The 25,434-nt window shown below is 44.7% G+C and overlaps 1 protein-coding gene across 4 annotated transcripts in view; it reads left to right on the top strand.

Moving 5' to 3' along the window:
• Window positions 1–25,434, top strand: part of LCK (LCK proto-oncogene, Src family tyrosine kinase) — a 108,710-nt gene that overhangs the window by 59,459 nt on the left and 23,817 nt on the right. For all 4 annotated transcript variants that reach the window (XM_073665687.1, XM_073665688.1, XM_073665689.1 and 1 more), the window contains exons 2-4: window positions 10,037–10,134; window positions 18,576–18,651; window positions 24,868–24,958. In XM_073665687.1, coding sequence (XP_073521788.1) covers window positions 10,042–10,134; window positions 18,576–18,651; window positions 24,868–24,958 — 260 coding nt within the window. In that variant the 5' untranslated portion in view covers window positions 10,037–10,041. The remainder of the gene's footprint in view (window positions 1–10,036; window positions 10,135–18,575; window positions 18,652–24,867; window positions 24,959–25,434) is intronic.

Below are 25,434 nucleotides of genomic sequence, written 5' to 3'. Positions count from 1 at the left end.
AGTTCTTCAGTTGTGCAGTCTTGGCATTTCCCCAAAAGCCCGGCATAGCAGAGAAGGTCTAGGCCAGGGCTTGACCTCCTTCCCTGCTGTTCACCAGTGCAAGAGGCACTTGCTGGAAGGAATATAGCTCCCATCCAGCACCATAACCCTCACTTTGTCATGTTCTCCCCCCTTTGTTCAACTCGGATGGAGTGGACAAACGCCATACGGTGGACTCTAGATAGGCCATCTGCATTCCGCTGTAGCTCGCAGACCTGGTGTTCCACTATAAACTTGAAATTTTGTAGGGACAGGAACCACCTGGTGACCCGAGCATTAACCTCCCTGGCTTGACTCAATGTCTTCCCCAGCAAATAATAGCAGAGAGACTAGAGTGCCTACGTAATGCCGAAGTACTCCCTCTCCACTACACTGTACATGGGTTCTGCTGGGGTGAGCTTTCGGCTCAGGTAACCCACGAGATGCTCTTCCCCGTTCATTTTCTGAGACAGTACTGCTGTGATCAAGTGTTACCATCATATTAGTAGAGTGATAATTTCTAATATGTATGTATTTATTGTAGGCATCATTTGTGCCTGCTCTAAATGCCTGTGTATATAGAGAAGTGTATTTTTACACACATATACTTTACATCTATTTGTGTGACACTTGATCTATGTTTGCGCGTCATCTATATAGTATGATGTAACGATTTAATTTATATATATAGATTGTAAATTGTTGTTCCCCTCACATAATTTATAGTCACTCTTGTGATCTATGGTGAATAATTATAGTATGATTTTATTCTATGGCTAGAGATCGAATAAGCCTCCTTACCTTGACGTGCCTTAGACCTCAGTCCAGTGCCTCTCACCTAGCCAAATCAGTTCTCATACTTTGCACTGATGAGGGCCAACAGCCCGAAACACAGTGTCTGCAAATTGAGATTCTGATTTGGCTTTTATCCTAAGTCATATTGCACGACTCGTTAAAGGATTGATTGTGACTTGTAGGATTGCTGCTTCCAATAGGTGGCGCTATAGAGTTCAAGTCCTCTTTTTCTCTGAAGAGGCAATTTGCATTCTATGGCTATCTATTCTTGCATTATTTGCACTGATAGACTTAGTAGGCTGCATATATCTATCTATTTAAGGTGCTACATTGAGTGCTTCCACAGAGGAGCAATGTGCAAGCTTCGATTGGATACTTATAGGACCAGTACACATGCACGCCATGGTCCTTGCATGCCAGTTGGCCTTCAGTATCTTCATGTGCTGACTGACGTCAGGTCACATGTACCCATGTGATTCTAAAGTTGTTCACCACATGATGCTGACACCACCATGTATTCCGATTACCATGGCGCTGAATGAGTCATTTCAGGTCGGCATTGCAGCGCTATTGGTGGATGATCTCTTTTTAAACGTGTTTGTCTAATTAAGCGCTACTCCCTGACGAAGGCTCCGCCAAAACGCGCTTTGGGGTGGCTGCGTGTCCATCCAGGGATCCCTCTGCCTCTTTGGCTGCAATCTTTTGAGGTAAATGATAGATGTACTCAGTGTTCAATAGATGATTATAGTATTTCTACTTTATTGGGTTGAATTTATACCACTGATTAGGCTCTGTATGCAAAAACTGAGGCCAAATGAGGTGTTACAATAAGTAATTATGTTTATGGGTATACTGTGGTGCCTATATTGAGGCATATTGTATTCTCTGGGTGATTCCTGTATAGGATGTGTGCCCCTTATATGAATGCATTTAATCTGTCCCTTCCCTCTTTATGTCTGATCGTTTTTGAATAAAGTTTTGTACATTTTATTATCATTTAGGATGTTCGATCGTTTCTTTTGGGGGTTTCTTCTGCTGTTATGAGACAATACCACGCCTAGACCTATTTCCAAGGCATCTGTCTGTACAATAAACTCCCTTTTGACATTGTACGTAACCAGGACAGGTGTTCCACACAACACCAACTTTAATGTCACGAAAGCCTCCTTGGTCTGAGTATCCCAGCGGACCATTAGAGACTTCCTCCCTTACAGGCAGTCCGTCAATGGAGACGACAGTGTGGCAAAATTGGGAATAAATCTCCTGTAATACCCATCTAACCCCAGGAAAGCTCTCATCTGCCTCATCGTGAGAGGGCAGGGCCAGTTCTGTAACGCTTCTATTTTGTTCACCTGGGGTTTGATGAATCCCCGTCCAATGATATACCGTAGGTACCAAGCTTCTTCTGACCCTATGGTACATTTCTTTGGGTTGGCGGTCAGCCCTGCTTGCCAGAGGGAGTCCACTAACGCCTGCACCTTTGGTAGGTGACTCGTCCAGTCCACGCTATAGACCACAATATCATCGTGGTATGCTGAGGCATTTTGATGATGGGGTCAGAGGATGATATCCATTAACCGCTGGAACATCGCCGGAGTGCCATGCAAGCCAAAAGGTAATACCTTATATTGATACAGCCCATCGGGTGTGATAAAGGCAGTTTTCTCCTTGGTGGCCTCCATCAAGAGCACCTGCCAGTACTCTTTTGGGAGGTCCAGGACCGAAAAATACTGGGTTTGCCCTAACCGCTCTATCGACTCGTCCACCCGAGGAATGGAGTAGACATCAAATTTCAATATTTCATTGAGTCTCCGTAAGTCGTTACGGAACCATAACGTTCCATCCAGCTTAGGTATTAGCATTATCGGGCTAGCCAACTCACTCCGGGATTCATCAATAACCCCTAGTCACAGCATCGATTTCACCTCCTCCGAGATGGCTTGTCGCCGAACCTCAGGCACCCGATATGGCTTTAGTCTGGGGCTCAGCGATAATATCATGCTGAATTACGGAGGTACACCCAGGGAGTTTGGAGAAGACATCAGTATTCCGACTAACAAACTCCCAGGACTCCTGAACCTGTTTAGTGGACAGTGTCCACTATTCTAACTATGATGGTGGCTCCCCCCCAAAACCCTGTAAGGTGACGGAGCCTTCTCTGCAAGAAACGCAGTGTCACGAGTATACCGCGACAGAGTGGGGTCAGACAATTTCAGGGGCCGGTGACAACTACACCTGCAGTAGTTAGAGCGGCTTCAACATCCTATTAGCAGTTCTGGCTTTCATTGCTCTGTTGCTGTAGAGTTAAACTGCTTAGTTGGACTTCTGGAGTTCTCTATCTTTATTGTATCAGCTGTTCTGAGTTTGTTACTTCCTGCAGGTTTAAGAACCCACCTGGCTTCCTTCCTTGCCAGTGATAGTTTACCATTTCTTGGTTTGGAGTTGAAGGAGAAGTTCTGTGTTAATAGCAAGCGTTGGGAGTGATTTTCAGGAGATTTATGTGTGGAGCTGGTTTGTGCTTTTTCCTTCCTACCCTCTCCCATTTGGTTTGTACCACCTACACCGCCCCTGTTTCCCACTCGGTTGTTTTGTGAGTGTAGTTGTATGATTGTAGTTTTCTTTTATCCCTGTCTGTTTACCCCTGTCTGTCTGGTTTGTGTTATCCTATCCACTTGTGTCACATACCTCCCTGGGAGGGGTAGGGAACAGATAAGTGTTATTATAGGAACATAGCAAGGTACGAGACCCCGGCATCTCCTCCATCAGGAGTAATCTAGGGGACAAGGATAGCCTAGGGTTTACCTAGTTTGAAAGAAAGGGTAGGTGCCCATTGTCCCTGGTAATAACTTGACACACAGACAGCGGGTTGCCCCCACAAAGACCTTCCCTACGATTCCAGGGATTCAGCAAATTGACATGGTAGATCTGCTCCGATTTTCACCGACCCAGCTGGCGTACCTTGTAGTTTACTGTCCCCACTTTCTCTATTAGCTCGTAGGGTCCTTTTCACCTCGCGAGGAACTTGCTGTCTACAGTACCCGGTCCCCAAGGTTAAAGGTTATTAGTTTATTACCCAAAGCTGCCCGTTTATAGACTCTGCTCTGAGCCAATTGTGCCGCCTCCATATACTCCCGGACAAGTGGCAGAACTGTCTCCATGCTTGCCTGAATTTTTGCAACATGTTCAATCACACTCTTATGCGTGGTGGGTTGTTGCTCCCATGACTCCTTGTCCACGTCGAGAAACCCCCAGGGATGTCTGCCATACAACAGTTCGAAGGGCGAGAACCCCATGGACGCCTGGGGCACCTCTCGCATGATGAACAATAAATAGGGCAGCAAAAGATCCCAGTCCTTCCCGTGCTTGGATATGGCCCTTGTGAGCATGTTATTTAATGTTTTGCTAAAACCTTTTTCCAGGCCGTCTATTTGGGGATGATAAACCAATGTACACAAGTGTTTAATATTTAGCAATTGGCAGAATTCCTTCATGACCTTAGACATAAACAGAGTCCCTTGGTCAGTCAAAATGTCCTTAGGTATCCCCACCCGGAAGAACATGCCCATTAGTTCTTTGGCTATGAGTTTAACCGACGTATGGCACAGACGAACCGCCTACCGATACTGGGTGGCATAGTGAAGGACTACCAGAATATGCTCGTGACCTCTGGCTCAGTTAATTACCGGCCCTATCAAATCCATGGCTATTCTTTTGAACGGTACTTCTATAATTGGTAGAGGTACCAAAGGAATCCGGACACACTGGGCAGGACTCACAATACCGCTTCACCTATTGGAAGACACCTGGCCAGTAAAACTGCTGCAGAATTCGATCCAGGGTGTTCTTAGGGTCCAGGTGTCCACCAAGTACGTGTTGGTGGGCAAGGTCCATCACCAGCTTGCGATAAGTCTGCAGCACTTGCAATTATTCTATAGCTTTGCCCCGTGCTAGATCAACCCGGTACACCTAGTCTTAGCTAACTTCAAAGTGAGGAAACATTATGTCTGCCCCAAGTTGTTGAGGTTCTCCATCAACAAATATCACATTTTCCCTGGTTCGGGACAGAATAGAGTCTCGGAGTTACGCCGTACCAAAATTGTCGCCAGAGCAACTTATGTCTGACAATTCGGGTCCAGGTGGCAAGTCCTCTGTTTCCTCGACCATCACTTCCAGAAGATTTTCTCCCCCTTCTCCACCAGAGTGGGGGTCACCCCTACAGGCGGCACCTCTTCCTCGGGGCCACAAGGTTCTTGCACCACTTCTTAACAATGCAATGGAGTCACTACTTGCGTGGTCTCACGTTCACTGGGTGGGACAACTGTTGGCCAAAGGGCAGAGAATGATTGCAAATCCCTCCAAACTATTAGTTTGTAGTGCAGACTAACAACCAATCCAACCTTATGGCATTGTCTCCCAGCTGGGGTGTTTATTATCACCAGTGCGGTGGAATAGTCTTTTAAGTCCCTGTGGATAGATAATACCCCAATTAGGTCCCACCAGGTTAGCCCATACCAGGGTCACGAGGCTCCCGAGTCCAGTATGGCCACAGCTGGGGTGCCCTCTATTTCATCACTAGGGACTTTCGTGTTGCCTGTCGCACAGACCCTTTAGCATACAGGGATTGTCGATACCCAAAGTTTGTGTCCATGAGCTCAGCAAGGTGGGGGAAGTAAACCATTACATGGCCTGGCTTGTGGCAATGCCAGCAGTCTATTGGTCTAGTTCCCCAAAGAATACATTCTGAGCGACCTTCCTTGCTTCAGCCCAACGAATCTCGGATGGGGACTGTTGGGACTTTCCTTCCACCTTCCCAAGAGACCCTCCCCGGAGTTCCTCGGTAGCCCCATGCCATTCTATAAGGTTCACCATCTGTAGCACATTACTAGGGGACACCTGTCCGACCCAGCACTGAAGGGGGTGTAGTAAGACCCTCCAGAATTTATCAGCCACTATGTGGTCCACTATGGCAGTACCTATGTGGTCCACTATGATACAGTACCTCGGGCTACAACCACTTTAGTATCAGGTACAGTAAGTCATAACACTGGAACTTCGCTGGTTTTGAAGGATTAAGCTCCTACTTAGGCACCCGCTGGAAAAACAGGCATTCCTCAAAGCTGTCAAACAGTCGCAAATCATGTTCAGGGAGCAACGAAAACTAACGCCCGAGCACGCTAAAGATAATAGGTGCTCGCCCGAGCATGCTCATAAATCTCGAGCAACAAGCATGCTCACTCACCACTAATGGCTTCTAAAGGTAACATCCTCACCTGTGACCTGTTTGGTTCTAATCAGTGTGTGTGCATAAAAGCTGAGTGAGTTTCTGGGATTCAGACAGACTCTTGCATCTTACATCCAGCCACTGATGTTTCTGGATTGTGAGTCATGGGGAAAGCAAAAGAATTGTCAACGGATCTACGGGAAAAGGTATTTGAACTGTATAACACTGGAAGGGGATACAAAAAAATATCCAAGGAATTGATGATGCCAGTCAGCAGCGTTCAAACTGTGATTAACAAATGGAAAATCAGGGTCTCTGTAAAAACCAAACCACGATCAGGTAGACCAACAAAAATTTCGACCACAAATGCCAGGAAAATTGTTCGGGATGCAAAGAAAAACCCACAAATAAATTTCAGGACTCTCTTAAAACTAGCGGTGTGGCTGTTTCAAGATGCACAATAAGGAGGCACGTGAAGAAAAATGGGCTGCATGGTTGAGTCGCCAGAAGAAAGCCATTACTGCGCAAATGCCACAAAGTATCTCACCTACAATATGCCAAACAGCATAGAGACAAGCCTCAAAACTTCTGGAACAAGGTAATTTGGAGTGATGAGACCAAAATTTAACTTTTTGGCCACAACTATAAATGTATACGATGGGTGTATGTGTGACACCCCAGGGGTCTGGTTGCCACAGTGATAGAGATATTACGTCTGAGAGCAGGTGGGAGGTCTCTTGGTCAGGGATCCTATGCATGCCACACCTCCTGCCCAGTCCTGGGAGGGGAAGAACTTCCCCTATATAAACCTAGGGCTGAGGCAGGGTTAGTGAGTAGAGAAGAAGTAGAGACAGAGAAAAGAAGCAAATATAGGAACAGAACATCAGGAGCTCTGTGGGAGCAGTGTTACAAGGAGTCAGGGGCTGGCAGCTGCAGAGCTCGCCCTGACTGAGAAGATTTCTTACCGGACCCGGAGTCCAAGGCTGTGGGGACTAACTCCTACCCAGCAGCAGAATCCGTCAGGCAGGGGATTCCAGGTCCTCAGGCCAAGAAACCCGAAGGCACGGTCACACGCGTGGGACCAGCACCGCCATCGTGGAGCGGAAGCCATTAGAAGGCCCCGAGTCACCGGCCATACGGGTGAGCACCACACGGTACACTCAGGGACGTGGGCTACTTTTATCCGCCTCTAGCAAGGTAGCCAGAAGAGTACAGTTAGTTGGGAAGGCCTACAACTCCGCCTGGCCAGGGGAGATCCCATCTGCTCAAGGACTGACCAGGCCCCGATTGCTAGCAAGTACTCCGGGAGGGTCTATCTTTGTCACCAGTAAAGACCCTGAACTACACCGCATCGTCTCTGAGTGGTTCCTGCTACCCCCATCATCCACGTCGGCTGCCCTGAGGCCATACCCCTCCCATTGGGGGTTATACCATCCACGCTGCACCATCCTTCCACCGGCCTCAGCGGTCTGCCCTGCAGCGGCAGCTCCATAGCTGCATTCAACGGGTGGCGTAGTCATCCACCATCTACTGCTAATACTGCCACTTAGTCTGACTCCCTGGGCACGGACCGGGTCACCGCCACGAGACTACTACCCCCATCTGATCCGGCTCCGGGTAGGCTCCCGCGTGCGCAACGCTGCGCGACTCAGGCCCAGGGGCGCGTCATATGCATGTTGCTTATCTGCAAATGAGATGGCACCAGAATGCACAGGATGGGAAGAAAGCAAGCCATTGGAGTCAGTGTGATGCTCTGGGTAATGTCCTGCTGTGAAACCGTGGTTCCTGGCATTCATGTGGGTCTTTACTTTGATATACAGTATACAACCAACCTAAACATTGTTGTGGAATAAGTACACGCATTCATGACAGTGTTATTCTCTAATTGCAGTGGTCTCTTTAAGAAAGATGATGCATGCTACCACACTGAGAAAAAAGTTTAGATATGATTTAACGTAATGGTGTTGACTCCAAATGTCCAAACTCTCAATCCGATAAAGATCTCTCTGTAATTACAACCACTTCTTAATAGCTCCAGTCACCTTAAGGCCACATTCACACATTCAGTATTTGGTCAGTATTTGACATCAGTATTTGTAAACCAAAACCAGGAGTGGGTGATAAATACAGAAGTGGTGACGTGTTTCTATTATACTTTTCCTCTGATTGTTTCACTCCTGGTTTTGGCTTACAAATTACTGAACATGTGAACGTGACCTAAAAAAATAAAAAAAAAACTGCATGCTTACCGTGCTGCTACGATCTCCTTGCTGTGTCTCCTGGTGGTATGCAGGTTTTTTTTGCAGCAGTTGTGAGCAGCCCCTTTAACATGTATGCTGACTTTTCTACCAGGAGCTAGTCTGTGGATCAGGCAGTTTCCATTTATCAGTTGTGTCCAGTCATTTTTTTAAAGAATTAATTAGTTCTAAGGACAAAAATTTCCAAACTTTTACCCCTCAATGACAATTAATATTTGACTTCTATTACCTATTAAAATCGGTAGTGACTGCACTATATAGAGAAAAAGTGATTAAAATAATGCTTCTCACTTTCTTATAATTATTGGATATGAATACAGAACAAGTATATTTTCACAGGTAATATGGTAATAAAGGAAATCAGGCGCCAAGTTTTGGTTACACCGTGATTCCAGTGATTTATCACTTACTGGGCTGTGTGTTTCAGTTTTAATAAAATCATGGATTTATCTTCTGCAGATCTACCAGTTCAGTGAATGCTGAGCTCTGTATAACCCCGCCGATACCAGTGACAGCTTTCTGTGTACTGTGCATAGGCAGAAAGCTGCCAAGCAGATCAGTGGTGGGGTGGGGTTATACAGAGCAAATGAATATGGAGGACTACGTGGCAGCAGGTTTACCAGTTCTCTAGTGATAATCTCCTGATAAAACACTGATTTTATTAAAACTACAACAAGCAACCCAGTAAATGACACACCGCTGGAATCAAGGTATCTGTCTTTGCATTATGCTGCTCTCAGATTAGGTGAAAAATTTTTTTTAAAGGGAATCTATCACCATGAAAATGCAGTCCAATCTGCAGACACCATGTTATACAGTAAGGGGAGCTGAGCAGATTGACATATAGTTTTGGGAGAAAAGATTCAGTATAATCCGTGTTTTATTCATTTGAACATCTGCTCTTTCTGGGAGTTTGAGTCCAGTGGGCGGTCCTATCAGTGATCGACAACGGTCTCTGTACGTACACTTATACAAAAAAGCTGCCAATCACTGATAGGACCGCCCACTGGACCGAAAATCCCAGAAAGAGCAAAGGTTTGAATATTTAAAACACAAGTTATACTGAATCTTTTCTTGCAAACTTATATATCAATGTACTCAGCTCCCATGAATCAATAACATGTTGCCTGTAGATTGGACTGCATTTTAAAGGTGATGGGTTCCCTTTAAATGGATAGATCTCTAAATTATACAAGGGCACCATTTCGAAACATTATCTACTGTTGAAAGATATCAATTGAATGTAATAAACATAAGTATAAGATTATTTCCATGTTAAATTGTTAATAATGAATAACTGTTACACTAGATACATATACCAATACAGAGCCAAAGAGCTGCAGTGTGACTACTGCCCCCTGCAGGTAGATGTATATATGATATTTATGTACAAGGAGCATTTTCTGATCCGGCTCTAAAACAAATTCAATTCAAAAACTGATATGTTAGATCAATAGAAAAGATCCCGTACAAAACTGTGCGATGGGCTCCCAGTTTTCTTTAGATATTTTTGGACCATAAGGGAGAAAAAAAAAGTTGCTAGATAAGTGGAAATAAGGCTTTAACGATCTATGGAAGTGTTTGTTTCATTTGTAAACTTTTCTGTTAAAGTATAGTAACAAGGACACCTCTGCTGAGGTCACAAAATGGTAATGTTTAGGCACAGGTAAGTAAGCATACCACCAAACACTCACTTTATACTGTACCGTTACTTTTTAACCTGGTGAGGTCTTTGTGTCTGCAGGAACAATGGGGTGCGGGTGCAGCTCTGATTATGATGAGGACTGGATGGAGAACTTTGATGTGTGTGAAAACTGCCATCTTCCTCGAGAGAAAAACCAGGTCAGTATATACATAGTAAACAGACGGATGCTCACAACTGCAAATGCTAAAACCTAAAAACTAAAATTATTTTAGCACCTAAACCTGCTAATTCATATAGTCCTCACATTTTACTTGTATAAAGGAAACTCACTCATTTAAGTCATTGTGATGGGATCCACACCTCGCCTCCCACCTGACGTCGCTATTACGTCAGACAGATCACGTCATACGGATCTGTCCTTTGCACCGGGACGTTCCGCACCCCCTCGGGGACACGTAAGGTCAGATTGGTACAGTTTTACACAGACACCCCCTGTCCGCACAGGTTCACGAAGGTACCAGGAGTGAGAAGAGGTGACCCACTCAGTCACTGACGTGGCACCACACTCACTCACACCCCTGACAGACTGTAAGGCCCCTCTCACTGACCCCAATGAAAACAGAACCTTCTCTCCGACACTTAGACCACTTAAGACCTCTATACACATTGGACTAATGGTGGCTGAACCCGCTGGGTTTGTTTGAAGGTCTAAAGTGTATGTGGGCCCTTCGCTAGATGATATTGGGGGATATAATGATCCGTCATGTCCGGTTTTTAAACTGTCGTTCCTTTAGTTATCTAAAAGATATGAGTCACCAGAGATGTCTGGCAATGGCTCTTTCACAAAGAACACAGTGATTACTGCAATAAATCAGTTGCTCAATAAGTAGACAAATGTACACAGGTCTATAGGATATACACAAGAAAAAAGCAGTATCTATAGACAGGGATCACCAAAATGAAATAAAAATAATTTATTGACAAACAAACCAAAACACAAACATTTAAAAACAATTAAAAAAGCGGGGAAAAAAAACACTATAAAAGACCCCAACATTATAATGTCTTGGTCAATCCTCAAAAACTGTTATATATAAGTTATCAAACGAATGGATAATTTGCATTTATAGGTGATAATATGCAAAAACAACCTCAAATGCAACATTAATGCAATATCAAATGCACATGATTTACACAACCATATAAAGTCGTATTATTCTAGCCTGTAGAACAATAAAGTGCTAATGCTAAAAGTAGTAATCACCATGTGCCCAGAATATAAACTGTTGGCACATGTATAAACCTATAAGGCCAGGGCCCCACTATCAGTATTTGGTCAGTATTCAGTCAGTATTTTTCCTCAGGAGTGGGAGCTAAAACCAGGAGTGGGTGATAAATGCAGAATTGGTGACTTGTTTCTATTATACCTTTTCTCTGATTGTTCCTCATCTGCCAAAATACTGATAGTGGGGCCGTGGCCTAAACAATATATACTCCTGGCACAAAGAAGATAGCAAAAAATGGGGGTATAAAGATAAGACCATTTGTGACCTGTAGAGGTATAAGGAGAGGATATTGCAGCCCCGGCTGGGCAGAGAAGTACGCCTGCGCAGGAGAGAGATACCGGGGAGACTGTGTGGATGACGTACGGGACGCGTCATCCACACGAACCAAGAAAGAGGACGGCATCGCAAGAAGAAGGGAGGCACCGGACCAAGACCAGCGACTCCCCTCGGACCAGACTGTCCCGCAGGTGAGTATAATAAAACATCTCTTTTTCTTGTCTTGCAGGCCGGGTTGGGGGCATATATACAGCATTATAGAATGGACGTGGGACAAACCTGGTGATGGGTTCCCTTTAATAGATGGTTCCACTATTAAATGTTTTAGGCTATGTTCCCACAATGAGTTTCTGGTGAATTTTTTATGCTGTGTATTGAAAAAAAATGCAAGCAACCTATTTAACCTAATAGGTGCAAAAATGGGGCAGAAAATCTGCATCATCAAAAACTCACCAAAAACTCATAGTGGGAACATACCCTTAGAAAGTGTGATCTATTAGGAGATCTGAACAGATCTGGTGGTCATGCCCACAAGTAAAGGCCCTGTGGCGAGATATCACATCTCTAATTACAAATATTATAGGAAGGCCTATTCACCTCGGCCCCACTGTCACCCTCTTTGGGGATAGACTTCTTGGAATCTCCAACAAAACCTTTTGTCTTATATTAATATTAATATGGCTTCCAGAATTCATCTCAACCTTTTCTTTTTCAATGGTTAAGGAAAAGATTAATCTAATTATGCAATACGAATGAATTGAGGCAACAAAAACAGATACCTTAGAACATTTCTATGATATTGGACCCCATGGTTAGATCTCTTTCCATTTCCACAACTAAATCAAGCTTTACATCTATCACCTTGAATTGTCTTGTGACATCCAATACAACTGCCTGTAATCTGACATTTCCCAAATCAATATTCTAATTAAGTGTGATATTTCCCATATAATATTTGCTACTTTTGATTACATTTTTAACATCTATAAAATGTAATAATTATGAAAGACGAAAGATACTGATGATACTCGTCTCTCCCCAACCTCTCTCTCTCTTTTTTTTTCTTCCTTCTCTCATTCTCTTCTACCCACTCCTCCCAACTTTCCATCTCTTCTCTTACGATAATGTAATGTCTGTAATTATATAAACACTGTACACATGCCCCCTACGTGAATTATTACTCACAATTGAATTATTAGGTTCAACTATACTGGTGGTGAGTTAGGTGCTTTATGTTAGACTCATTATGGATTTGTATATATATGTCTGCCTGTTGAGCCACTGATTTATTGCAATATTCACTGCTAACTTTTTTTCTTCTCAACTGTTGTTTTTCAGCATGGCAAGTTGTTTATACTGAATTGTTATATTCATATTTATATTGATTGTAATCTCAGTGTAATTGCTGCTATCTTTACATCGTGTTTCAGTGGAAATCACAACTTTTTTTGGTTATTATAGCACTATTATTATTATTCTTTTTTATCATATCAATTATTTATTTTTAGGAATACAATGTTTGGATCTTTTTATAGTTGCTTGTGACTCGCCCCCTGGGCCGTGGGGCACTCGGAACCGGGCCTTCTCGTGTACGGTGCTGATGGGGGTAGTAGTGGCAACCCGATCCCGTGGCTCAGGGTGGTCAGACCAGTGGCAGTCTTCTATATGTTTTGCAATGTCTGACTACGCCACCCGTGGATTGCGGTCAGGGAGGACCGCCGCTGCAAGGCAGACCACTGAGGCTGATGTAGATATGCAGCACAGGCATAGGATAACTCCCCACGGGAAGAGTGTAGCCTCAGGGCAGTGTAGGTGAATGCTGGGGGTGGTGGTGCAGGGCGTCCCAGTACCGTTAGTGCTGGCGTGGTAAGAAACACAACGATAACGTGTTGCAGTCCAGGGTCTTTTACTCACAGTTCGTATACTCCAAGCCACTTCTGTACAGGTAGTGACCACCCAAGCCGTGCTGCGTCCACCAGGTGAGGGGCTCGGTCAACTCCCAGGTAATTCAGGAGTATGGCACAGAACTCCCTTCTATCCTTTCTCTGGCCGTGCCCCACCAGTGACCAAACTTCTGTCCGGCTGCCTCGGGCCTTCTCTGGGAGAACTTGGCGCCAGCTTTCCTGGCCCTATGCGGTGCCTTCCTAGTAGGTTTAGCGAGGGGTCGCACCATTAAATGATCACGACCTCCGATTCTTGGCTGAGGATTATTTGCCTCCACCAACTTGGGATCCGTTACCTTTTTCTTGCCTGACCCGTCACCCGTAATCTCCTGGGTCCTTAGGGTCCCTTCTAGCTGCGTGTTTCTGGGCCTTTCTGTTCTGTTCCTTTCTCTTTCTGTTCTGTTCCTTTTCTTTCTCTCCCTCTCGCCCTGCCCGTGTCCTAGGCCTGGCTCTGGAGCAGAACTCCAGCGGAGCCTCTGCTCCCCTCCTCCTCCACTCTCACTTTCTCCTCACAGACTGAACTTTTTCTCTAGAACTAAGATGGTGCCCACCTTTTATACCTCCTCCTCCGTGTCTGAGCTCAGGTGACCTGCAACCAATGAGCTCCTTCCTATGCCCAGAAACCAGCCCCTATCTGCTCTCACATCACTAGGGTTCCCCCCCTCCCCACTCCAGCCAGGTACATAGTCAGTCGTGCCTGCATACTAATGGGAGCACCGTAGAGCTGTCCCCCGGAAATGAGGAGTGTATATGTGTGCAGCTAACTGAGCCCTGGTCCATACTCCATCCTTACCCGGGAGTGGAATATCACACCTCTGGTTGAGGTGCAATACCCCTGTAGCGGCCGAACCCTCGGGGCGCTACATTCCCCCCCCGGTAAACCACAGCACGTCCTCGGGCTGGAAAAGAGTAAAAACAATTAATTTGCAAGACATGCAAAACTTTTTCAACAACTTTTCACATTAGAAAACGGACGACATTGTTCAATTCCCTTTATGGGAAACACTTTTCTCTTTTCCAACATTTTTCTTTCACTGGATATCGTTAATAATACCGGAACTCTTTTGTCATATAAAACATCATATAAAACATCTGCATTATTACCTAGCAGCATATAAAACTCTTCCTAGAAAACATTTTTAAGTAAAACATATTCTTGGGTACTGGCCGCGGTGCAAATTGCGACCAGGTGTTCATTCTTCTTAAAGGTGCAACACTCTAGTAAATTTGTCTTGAGGTAGACGTTGCAGTTCTTTTATAAAACCAATAGGGGGCGCTTTAGGAAGCGCAACTATTTACAGGGACGGCCGCTCTCAGTCCTCGGCCAGGTAGGGAAAGGGACAACTTTAGCAGGTAACAGTCCCAACGGGGCAACTAAACAGTTCCTTCTACACACTCGCTCATCAGTAACGGTATCCTCCTGATGCTCCTTCTTCCTCGTACTGATCTTCAGACCCGTCCGGGCCCTCTTGATATTCTTGGGCAGAGTGGCGCTGTTCCTCCTCTTCTACCACTCTGTGGACGTGTAGGGCGTACCACCCCTTTACGCCTTGATGTCTGGTGTAGGTCACCACGTCCCCAGGATACAGGTCCCGCCCTCGGTGACCCTCCGGCAGGTGGCTCTCAACATCCCTCTGGGTCACGAACACGTCGCTGATGGTGTTCGGGTCTCTGATGAAACCCCAGCCGTGCTCCATTTGGAACTTGACGACAGTCCCGATGGCTCGGGGACTGCGGGCAGCTCGGGGGTCTTGCCGGGTCCTCATCTTCTGTTCTGCACTTTGGGCCTGTAGCTGCTCTTGCCGGACACGCCGTTCCCGCTGCTCCCTCTCGAACATTGCCAACTGCTGGCGGCAGGACTCCCGTCAGCGGGCTGCGTCCGCCCACGTCTCTTGGGTGAACCCCATTAGATTTTCTCCGGTCGGGTCCCACTCAAACTGGGCGTCTTCGAGCGGGGGTTGGGAGACTTCCATGTGCTCCTGAGCAGGTATCAGGGGTTCAGGTGGGACTCCGGCCTCCGCGGACAGGCCTCTCCGCAGGCGGGGGTTAACATATCCGGGGGGCCAGATGAAAGGGAGCCCATCCGGACCGGTGTGCTGGGCGAACAGATCCGCGCCCAGGGGCAATACAGCAGAGGCAGGGGGCGCTGACGGGGCAGCGGCGCCCGGGGGCACTAGGCCTTGCGACCAGGCCTGTGGTGGTCGTCTTCTGGTCGCGCCCGGGGGTGGCACAACGGAGGCAGGAGGCGCTGGCGGGGCAGCAGTGCTCGGGGGCACTAGGCCTTGCGACCAGGCCTGCGGTGGTCGTCTTCCGGTCGCGTCCGGGGTCAGAGGGCACGGCGCAGGGCGGGGCTCAACGGCGGCGTCTACGGCCTGAGGCCCAGTTGGTAGCGGGGGAGGTGTGATGGCAGCTACGGCTCCCGGGGCTTCGGGTGCCGTGACGGGAGACAGGGACAGGGTTGCGGCCCTTGGACTCGGGGTAAGGACTTCCCCTTTACCTGCCTCTGCGGCTATGGCCTCCTCCGCGGCGTCGTCCTCGGCCTCCGATCCACTCTCACCGCCCTCGGAGGCAGGCGTGCTGCTGGGTGGTGGCAGTGCCTCCTGCTGCTGGGTCGCGGTCCGCCAGGCCATCTCTTCCTTCCACTCAGCAATCATGTCCCGCTGTGCCCGGACCATCCTCCGGTCCAACTCCTCCAGCGCAGCCCGCACATACTCCGGGTCTTCCTTGGGGAGTTGTGCTAGCAGCTCCGTGAAGCTGCATGGTGGTTCGGCCTACAACAGGCCCCTCGCCAAAGTGCTGGAGCTGGCTCCTCTCTCCATCTCCGGGTGTGGTCCGGTGAGACTGATCCAAACCACACCCGGCCCCACAGTTTTCTTCTCTTTCCGCCCCCATTGGGGGTGGTCTTTCGGCAATCTGCTGACAATCACTTTCAGGGGCAGCCCCCCCACCTTGATGGACATCTCCACAGCCGCACTCATGGCTGTTGGGGGTGGGCTCCTTCTTTGGCGCCATTCTTGGACCTGGCCCACGATGGGAGGCGGCTTCCTGTTATCTTTTGGCGCGCACATTATGGCGTCCGTTCTTCTGGGGCGGGCGCCATCTTTAATACAGTGAAACAGTCTCTTTTCAGGCACGCAATACCCGTTTGTGGCGGGTTGGTCACAATCCTGCCGACTACGCCAAAGCTGACTCGCCCCCTGGGCCGTGGGGCACTCGGAACCGGGCTTTCTCGTGTACGGTGCTGATGGGGGTAATAGTGGCAACCCGATCCCGTGGCTCAGGGTGGTCAGACCAGTGGCAGTCTTCTATATGTTTTGCAATGTCCGACTACGCCACCCGTGGATTGCGGTCAGGGAGGACCGCCGCTGCAAGGCAGACCGCTGAGGCTGATGTAGATATGCAGCACAGGGATAGGATAACTCCCCACGGGAAGAGTGTAGCCTCAGGGCAGTGTAGGTGAATGCTGGGGGTGGTGGTGCAGGGCGTTCCAGTACCGTTAGTGCTGGCGTGGTATGAAACACAACGACAACGTGTTGCAGTCCAGGGTCTTTTACTCACAGTTCGTATACTCCAAGCCACTTCTGTACAGGTAGTGACCGCCCAAGCCGTGCTGCGTCCACCAGGTGAGGGGGCTCGGTCAACTCCCAGGCAATTCAGGAGTATGGCACAGAACTCCCTTCTATCCTTTCTCTGGCCGTGCCCCACCAGTGACCAAACTTCTGTCCGACTGCCTCGGGCCTTCTCTGGGAGAACTTGGCGCCAGCTTCCCTGGCCCTATGCGGTGCCTTCCTAGTAGGTTTAGCGAGGGGTCGCACCATTAAATGATCACGACCTCCGATTCTTGGCTGAGGATTATTTGCCTCCACCAACTTGGGATCCGTTACCCTTTTCTTGCCTGACCCGTCACCCGTAATCTCCTGGGTCCTTAGGGTCCCTTCTAGCTTCGTGTTTCTGGGCCTTTCTGTTCTGTTCCTTTCTCTTTCTGTTCTGTTCCTTTTCTTTCTCTCCCTCTCGCCCTGCCCGTGTCCTAGGCCTGGCTCTGGAGCAGAACTCCAGCGGAGCCTCTGCTCCCCTCCTCCTCCACTCTCACTTTCTCCTCACAGACTGAACTTCTTCTCTAGAACTAAGATGGTACCCACCTTTTATACCTCCTCCTCCGTGTCTGAGCTCAGATGACCTGCAACCATTGAGCTCCTTCCTATGCCCAGAAACCAGCCCCTATCTGCTCCCACATCACTAGGGTTCCCCCCCTCCCCACTCCAGCCAGGGACATAGTCAGTCGTGCCTGCATACTAATAGGAGCACCGTAGAGCTGTCCCCCAGAAATGAGGAGTGTATATGTGTGCAGCTAACTGAGCCCTGGTCCATACTCCATCCTTACCCGGGAGTGGAATACCACACCTCTTGTTGAGGTGCAATACCCCTGTAGCGGCCGAACCCTCGGGGCGCTACACTTGCACTTACACAACGCAGTTGAGAGGTCATTTATGACTGTTGGTTCTCTCATATTGACTTAATCTGTTTGTTTGTTATTTATACATCACATTACAGTGGTTTTTTGTATTTTGGTTTAATCTTTTATTGTATTTCTAACCATTTATAGGAATTTATTTTATTTCTATTGTGCGGATTGTTTCAGTTTAGACACCATTTTGTTGTATAGTACTTTAGCTATTAACGCCTGAGGTGCAGTGGTTATTGATATATTACATTTTGAGCACATTTTGATTGGTTATGTGCCGATCATCTTCTGCATCAGGGAATTTTCAAGGTGGCATGGTTGTTAGTATTTACGCTATTGCTGTGTAATACTGTTATAGCAAAGTGGAGAAAATATTACCAAATTTCATCCGCATACCACTGAAAAATCAGCAATGTGGAACCCACAGTGTGGATTTTAAATCTGTAGCATGTCAATTTATGCTGCAGATTGCCACAGCGGATTTTACTGTTTGCAAGGCATAGCGAGAAATCTGCATTAAAACTTGTGAAATATCCGTGTGACATAATTTATATATTTTAACATACCCTACATTTTATTATGACACTACCATAAGTAATAGAACAACACAAAAAGAAAAAGTGATATATTTACATGTGAATAATTATTTATTCCTCCTTTTGCCCTCTCAGATGATCATGCAATATGATATACAAGACCCATTGGTTTCATATATGTCTCAAATTCCTCCCACTTCACCAGTGCATGGTAAGTAAAATATATAAAAAAAATTAGTCCAACCTTTCTATAATAACATACTACAAGACTAAGTTCTCACAATGAGATTTAAAAAAACAAAACAACTTGTAATATGTAAAATTCTTTTGCTGAAAATATGCAGTTCATTTATGGATTTTAATCATAGACTTGAGTAAGATAAGGAAAATCTGGAATTAAAAAAAATGCAGCAGAAATGTACTAAATACACATGAAATCTGCATATGACTCTGTCAATAAAGATTTATCAAAACTGAATAACAGAGAGAATCTAAAACAAAGCAATTTTATTTAAAACATGACAGAACAAAAACCCCAGCAGAAAAAGTGCAATTAAAATCATGTAAAAAATGCAGTAAAAAAAACGCAATTAATCTAAGTTAGCTAATTGGTGCAGAAATGCTGCAGAAAATGTGCAACATAAAAAAAACAAAGTCACCTATACTTGTGGGAACTAACAATAAGGTTATGTTTACGAGGTGTTTTTTTCAGGTGGATTCCATCCGAAATCCGCCTGAAAAAGCGGCGCAAAAACACCCCATAAAATCAACATTATGTACAGCAATGTCGTTTTGATGTTCTGTGTTTCGTCTTATGTCACCTCTTTTCACTGCTTCAAGGTTCGGTAAAAGCCATTAAAAGAAGTTATATTCTCATCCTTTAGTAATGACCATAAAAACTAGCACCAAATAAAAAGACTCATATCTCTGGTGGATTAAAAAAACAAACAAAAAAAAAACGGATTTCTCAAGGAAGCAGTGGAAATTAAATAAGACCAAAAACTGGCCACTTTTGACTTGATGACAGCTCCTGCTAAAAGGGGTTGTCTGGGACTGTAACATTGATGGCTTATCCTTAGAATAGGTCAGCAATGTCTGATCAGTGGAGGTGCGACACCCGACACCTCCGCTGATCAGCTGCTCTCACTGTCCGTGGTAGCCGGAACTGCTCAGTTATGGAGCTGCACAGCACAGCAACGTCAACGGAATAGTGACTGCGGCCAGGTACTGCACGTACGCCCCCTATTAATTTGAATAGATGGTGGATGTGCAGTAACCGGCTGCAACCACTATACAGTCGACACCAGGAACAGCTGATTGGCCAGGTATTGCACCCCCACCGATCAGACCCCGATGACCTATCCTAAGGATAGGCAATCAATGTTAAAGTCCCAGACAACCCCTTTAACTGATTTATCTCTCGTTTGTTACATAACTGACATCTTGATATGAAAGTGTACAATTCTATGGTGTTCTGAAGTAAAGGCTTGCTTTCAAATTCGCCCTGTTACAGCACATTCATTCATACTGAAAATAATACAAATATAATAAATAATAAAATGATTTTAAAAAAACCTTAAATAATAAAACAAATGAAAAATATATTTTTGAAGTACAACTGCATTTACTTAAAAAAAACATCCAACACACATCATTTGTTAGGAATTAATAGAATAATTTGCATATCTGAATTCTTGTACTTACCTGTACTTTCTATGAAAATTAATCATTAAAATGTGACCGACGGAGGGGCAGGTGGAAAGTAGCAATTTTTGTGCTTTACAGCTTGATCTGAGCTGTTCCAACACATTCATAACTAGAGATGATCGAATCTTTTGAAATTTGAATTTGCCGGGTTTGATGAAATTTCCACAAAAAATTTGATTTGCTGTCAATCTCACTGTTCAAAAGCCTCTAATTGTCCAAAAAATAACCCATCTGTAACACTCTGAGGTCGCCTAGAACTGTAATAAACATCTTTCAAGCTCTTTAATGCAAACACATCCAGCTATAAGTAAACAGATAGTAACCGGTAGTAAGGAATAGCCTCCAATGGCAGATGACTGCCTTGCTGATCTTAATACACAAGCAGTGCAAACGGAAGAAGTAGTGTCTTTTTTTTACAAGTGGTGGTGGAAAACGTATCCTAGTTTTGGGTGTATCAAATTATGAATTCTTTGCTAAATGATGAAGCCTAAAGCAGTAGCCTTTTCACAAGCTATTCAAAAATTATCCCTTTATTTAGGGAGCAGAAACAGATGTGCTGTTTTGAAAATGAAAACGCAATGGCTTATCTTCTAGCAGAGAAAAAAATTAGACCTTTTTTTAGGGAGCAGGAATAGATGTGTTGTTTTGAAAATGAAAACGCAATGGCTTCTCTTCTAGCAGAGAAAAAATTATCCCTTTATTTAGGGAGCAGAAATAGATGTGTTGTTTTGAAAATGAAAACGCAATGGCTTCTCTTCTAGCAGAGAAAAAATTATACCTTTTTTTATTCAATAATTATTCAATGGGATTGCTATTTTCAAAATGACTACACAATTACAATAGCTTTTTTCAATCTGTCCAAATATTTTCTTGTTTAAGGTTTAGCAGGAAAGTCTACAGTCACAGTATGACTGTAGATTTGTGAATCTTCACATGCGCTGTCAGGATACTCTGGCACCGAGAGTGGGTGGTCTCGTGACTGCACGTATGAGACATATATACCCCCAATCACATCACAACTAGACTTACGCAGTCTAGCTCAATTCACTGGATTGAGTGAGGCCGCACAAGTCTAATCAGAATGCGGCCGGGAGTAAGTATATAGCCTACTTGTAGCTACATGACCGTCCGCTTCCAGCACCGGAGAATCCTGACAGTGCGCACTGAGGATTCAAGAGTCTGTAGTCCCAAATATGAGCAAAAGTTGTGGGCTGTTTTCTATTCCTGCTCATAAAGATTTTTTTCAATATATTAACTAGTAATTAAATGTTGGGATGGTGTCATTTAACTCTAAAACTCAGAATCCCATAACAGTACACACACTATTTTAAATACAACAATCCACTAAGTAACTTGACAAATTCTATGTCACCCATTTAGTAAAAAATATGAGCTTTCTCGATTAATTTTAACCCCTTAACGACATCCGCTATACATATAAGGTGCAAGTTGGTAGTAGGTGTATGAAGCGGGCACACAGAAGGGGCTCAACCTATACCGAGACGATTATGGCTGTGACATACAGCCATAATCTGCCTCTAACAACCATGGGTGAAGTGTAGCTCCGTCTGTGACTGTTAACCTGTTAAATACCGCTGTCAAATTCTGACAGCGACATTAACAGCACCCTGGCATGGGTGCACGTCAATCTCTGTGCCCATCGGTGCCCTGTGACACAATCATGGGGTGCAGATGGGTTGCTATGACAGCCAGAGGTGGCTGGGCCTCAAAATATTGCTGTGTATAGTACAAGCAATCAGATGATATCAGGTTCAAGTCCACTAAGGGGAATAATAAATACAGTAAAAAAAATAAAAGTCAGAAAAGTCAGATCTATCAAAGTATAAAAATAATTAACACAATCTGTAAATACCATAAATAGAAAAAGATTCAAAACACCAAAACTTTGGGATTTTTTGTCACCACAATATCGCGAAAAATGCCATAAGAGAAGATCAAAATGTCATGTATCTATCCCAAAATGGTATCAATAAAACTTTGTCTCGTCCCACAAAAAATAAGCCCTCGCCCAGCTCTATCGACCAAAAATGAAAAACGTTATGGGTTTCGGAAAATGACAACACAATCAAAAAAAAAATATTTTTTCAAAATTCTGTTTTGTTTTGTTTTTTCGCCACTAAGCTAATACAAATTTTTGGACATGTTTGGTATGGCCGTAATCATACTGATGAGGAAAATCATGTTACCTGGTCATTTTTACCAAAAAATGTATGCCGTAAAAACAATTCCTAAAAAAAATGTCAGAATTGTGTTTTTTTTTACTATTTCACCCCGCGTGGAATTTTTTCCCTGTTTTCCAGTACACTGTGTGGTTAAATCAATGATGTCATTCATAACTACAACTCGTCCCACAAAAAAAAAAACTCATGTGGAAAGAAAAATGAAAAACAGTATCTGAGAGGTTGTGGTTGGAACTGCCCTAAAAATTGATCTTCGACAGATTAAAGGGAACCTGTCAGCAGGTTTTTTTCTCTTCAATCTGAAAGCACCATAATGTAGGGAACCAGAGCCTGATTCCAGGGATGGGTCACTTATTAGGCTGTGTGTTGTAGTTTCAATACAATCAGTATTTTATTGGTAAGAGATAAAAGCGACAGGACTACATCTCGAGTACCAGGAAGTCAGGCTAATCTGTGCAACCCCGCCCCCACCACTGATTAGCAGCTTGCTGACAATTTACTGTGTACACAGGAAGCTGCCAATCAGGGGTGCGGATGGGGTTATACACAGGCCAAAAGCTCTGTTATATCTACTTCAGAGAAACAAGGATTGTATCAAAGTTACAGCAAGCAGCCCAGTAAGTGATACATTGCTAGAATCAGATTTTCTTGCCCCTTCATCATGCTGCTCTCAAATTACATAGCAAAAGCCCAATGACATATTACCTTTAAGAAACTGACAGACTCCAAGGATGGAAGGCTTATCACTATTAAAAAGAGGTTGACTGAATTGGTCACTGATTTTTTTTATGTATTTTGTACATTTTGAGCTGTTTGGTTATTATTCTCACTTTAACCCCTTTACAGCCTGTGGCGTATTAGTACGCCCCAAGCCATCACCCCCGGCTCAGCAAAGGCTCCGGCGCTGAGCTCGCACTGAATCGGGCACATGTCAGCTGATTCTTACAGCTGACATGTGCCCGCAACAGCCGCGGGTGGAATCGCAATCCACCCGCGGCTGTTAACTAGTTAAATGCCGCTGTCAATCTGTGACAACGGCATTTAACTCGCGCTTCCGGGAAGCGCGTCCTAGGCCCCGCCCATCGGTGACCCCGTCACGTGATCGCGGGTCACCAATTGGTGAGCATGACAACCCAGGGTCTGCAGCAGACCGCTGTGGTTGTCATGTCTCAATTGCTATGAGCGCCACCCAGTGGTCAGCGCTCATGGCAAGTGAGCATTTCTCCTGCATACAAGCGATCTGCTCATCGCCTGTATGCAGTAGAAGCAATCAGACAACTGCAGCTTCTAGTCTCCTATGGAGACTATTGAAGCATGCAGTAAGTGTAAAAAAGTGTTTTTAAAAATATTAAAAAAATAAAAAATATATAAAAGTTTAAATCACCCCCCTTTCGCCCCATTCAAAATAAAATAATTAAAACAAAACCCACACACACATATTTGGTATCGCCGCGTTCAGAATCGCCCGATCTATCAATATAAAAAAAGAATTAATCCGATCGGTGAACTGCGTAACGAGAAAAAAATTTTAGATGCCAGAATTAATTTTTTTTGGTCGCCGAAACATTGCAATAAAATGCAATAACGGGCGATCAAAACATTGGATCTACCCCAAAATAGTATTAATAAAAACGTCAGCTCGGAACGCAAAAACGTTACGGGTCTCGGAAAATGGCGCCTTTTTTTTTTTTCAGCAAATTTTGGAATTTTTTTTCACCACTTAAATAAAAAAGAACCTATACATGTTTGGTGTCTACGAACTCGGAATGACTTGGAGAATAATAATGGCAGGTCAGTTTTAGCAATCAGTGAACGTGGTAAAAAAAAGGACCCAAAAAACAACTGTGAAATTGCATTTTTTTCGCAATTTCACTTCACTTGGAATTTTTTTCCCGTTTTCCAGCACACGATATGGTAAAACCAGTGATGGCATTCAAAAGTGCAACTTGTCCCGCAAAAAATAAGCCCTCACATGTCCATACTGACCAAAAAATAAAAACCCTATGGCTCTGGGAAACAAGGGAGCAAAAAATGAAAACCAAAAACAGAAAAACATAAGGTTGTTAAGGGGTTAACAGATGAAAATAAACAAATAACATGGGGCAATTTAAATTTTTCATTTAGCTGCACATTAATTCTGCCCACTAATAGTTGCCCAATAATTCTGCACACATAAATATTCTCCTAAGAAAAGACAAAACCTCACTTTTACTTTCTTAAATATTCAGGTATTTTAACCTCTTGGATTGAACCACATCAATGTAGTTGTTCAATAATAAAATTTATCATCAAAAATACAAATTGCCTAATAACTGTGAGCACAGTGTATGGTTACTACATACACTGTGAATATATATTTCGTATGTTATTTTTCCTAAATTGGTTTAATAGGGGGGCCCAATACAGATAAGATGGACATTACTATGTACAATTTAGAGTAAACACATAAAACAATTGTAAACATTTCATGTTTCGCATTTTCAGTGCAGTCTTTTCAGATTGATTTCTCTATTGCCCAGATAAACAGGTAGTGGCCCTGTATGACTACACGCCTGTGCATGATGGTGATCTTGGCTTTCAGACAGGAGAGAAGCTACACATCCTGGATTCGTAAGTGTAAACCTGTGCATAAATGACCAATCGATGCAAGATTTCTTATTTCTCCTGGACTCAAGTAACGGTTGCAACTTGATAATTGAAGGGCTGAAACGGATTCATAGGGTTCACCTCATTTAATCCCTTCTACTTTTTCAAAATTATACTTATAGAAGTCTAAAAAACTGAGAAGCTCTTCAGCAGGGTCAATACTCTACAGCAGGGTTCCCCAACTCCAGTCCTTAAGGCCCACCAACAGGCCATGCTTTCAGGATTTCCTTAGTATTGTATGAGTGATAATTCCATCACCTGCACAGGCAATAATTCCATCACCTGTGCAATACTAAGGAAATCCTGAAAACATGACCTGTTGGTGGCTCTTGAGGACTGGAGTTGGGGAACCCTGCTCTACAGGACTGCTTTAGCCAAGCGCCTAAAGCCCCCGTCTCACATAGCGAGATCGCTAGCGAGATCGCTGCTGTGTCACGGTT

This window comes from Phyllobates terribilis, unplaced genomic scaffold (genome assembly GCF_046119375.1).
Source record: "Phyllobates terribilis strain yellow unplaced genomic scaffold, ASM4611937v1 Scaffold_2__4_contigs__length_985480577, whole genome shotgun sequence".
Lineage (NCBI taxonomy): Eukaryota > Metazoa > Chordata > Amphibia > Anura > Dendrobatidae > Phyllobates > Phyllobates terribilis.
Note: the sequence above shows the minus strand (reverse complement) of the source record. Positions and strands in the feature narration are given on the sequence as shown.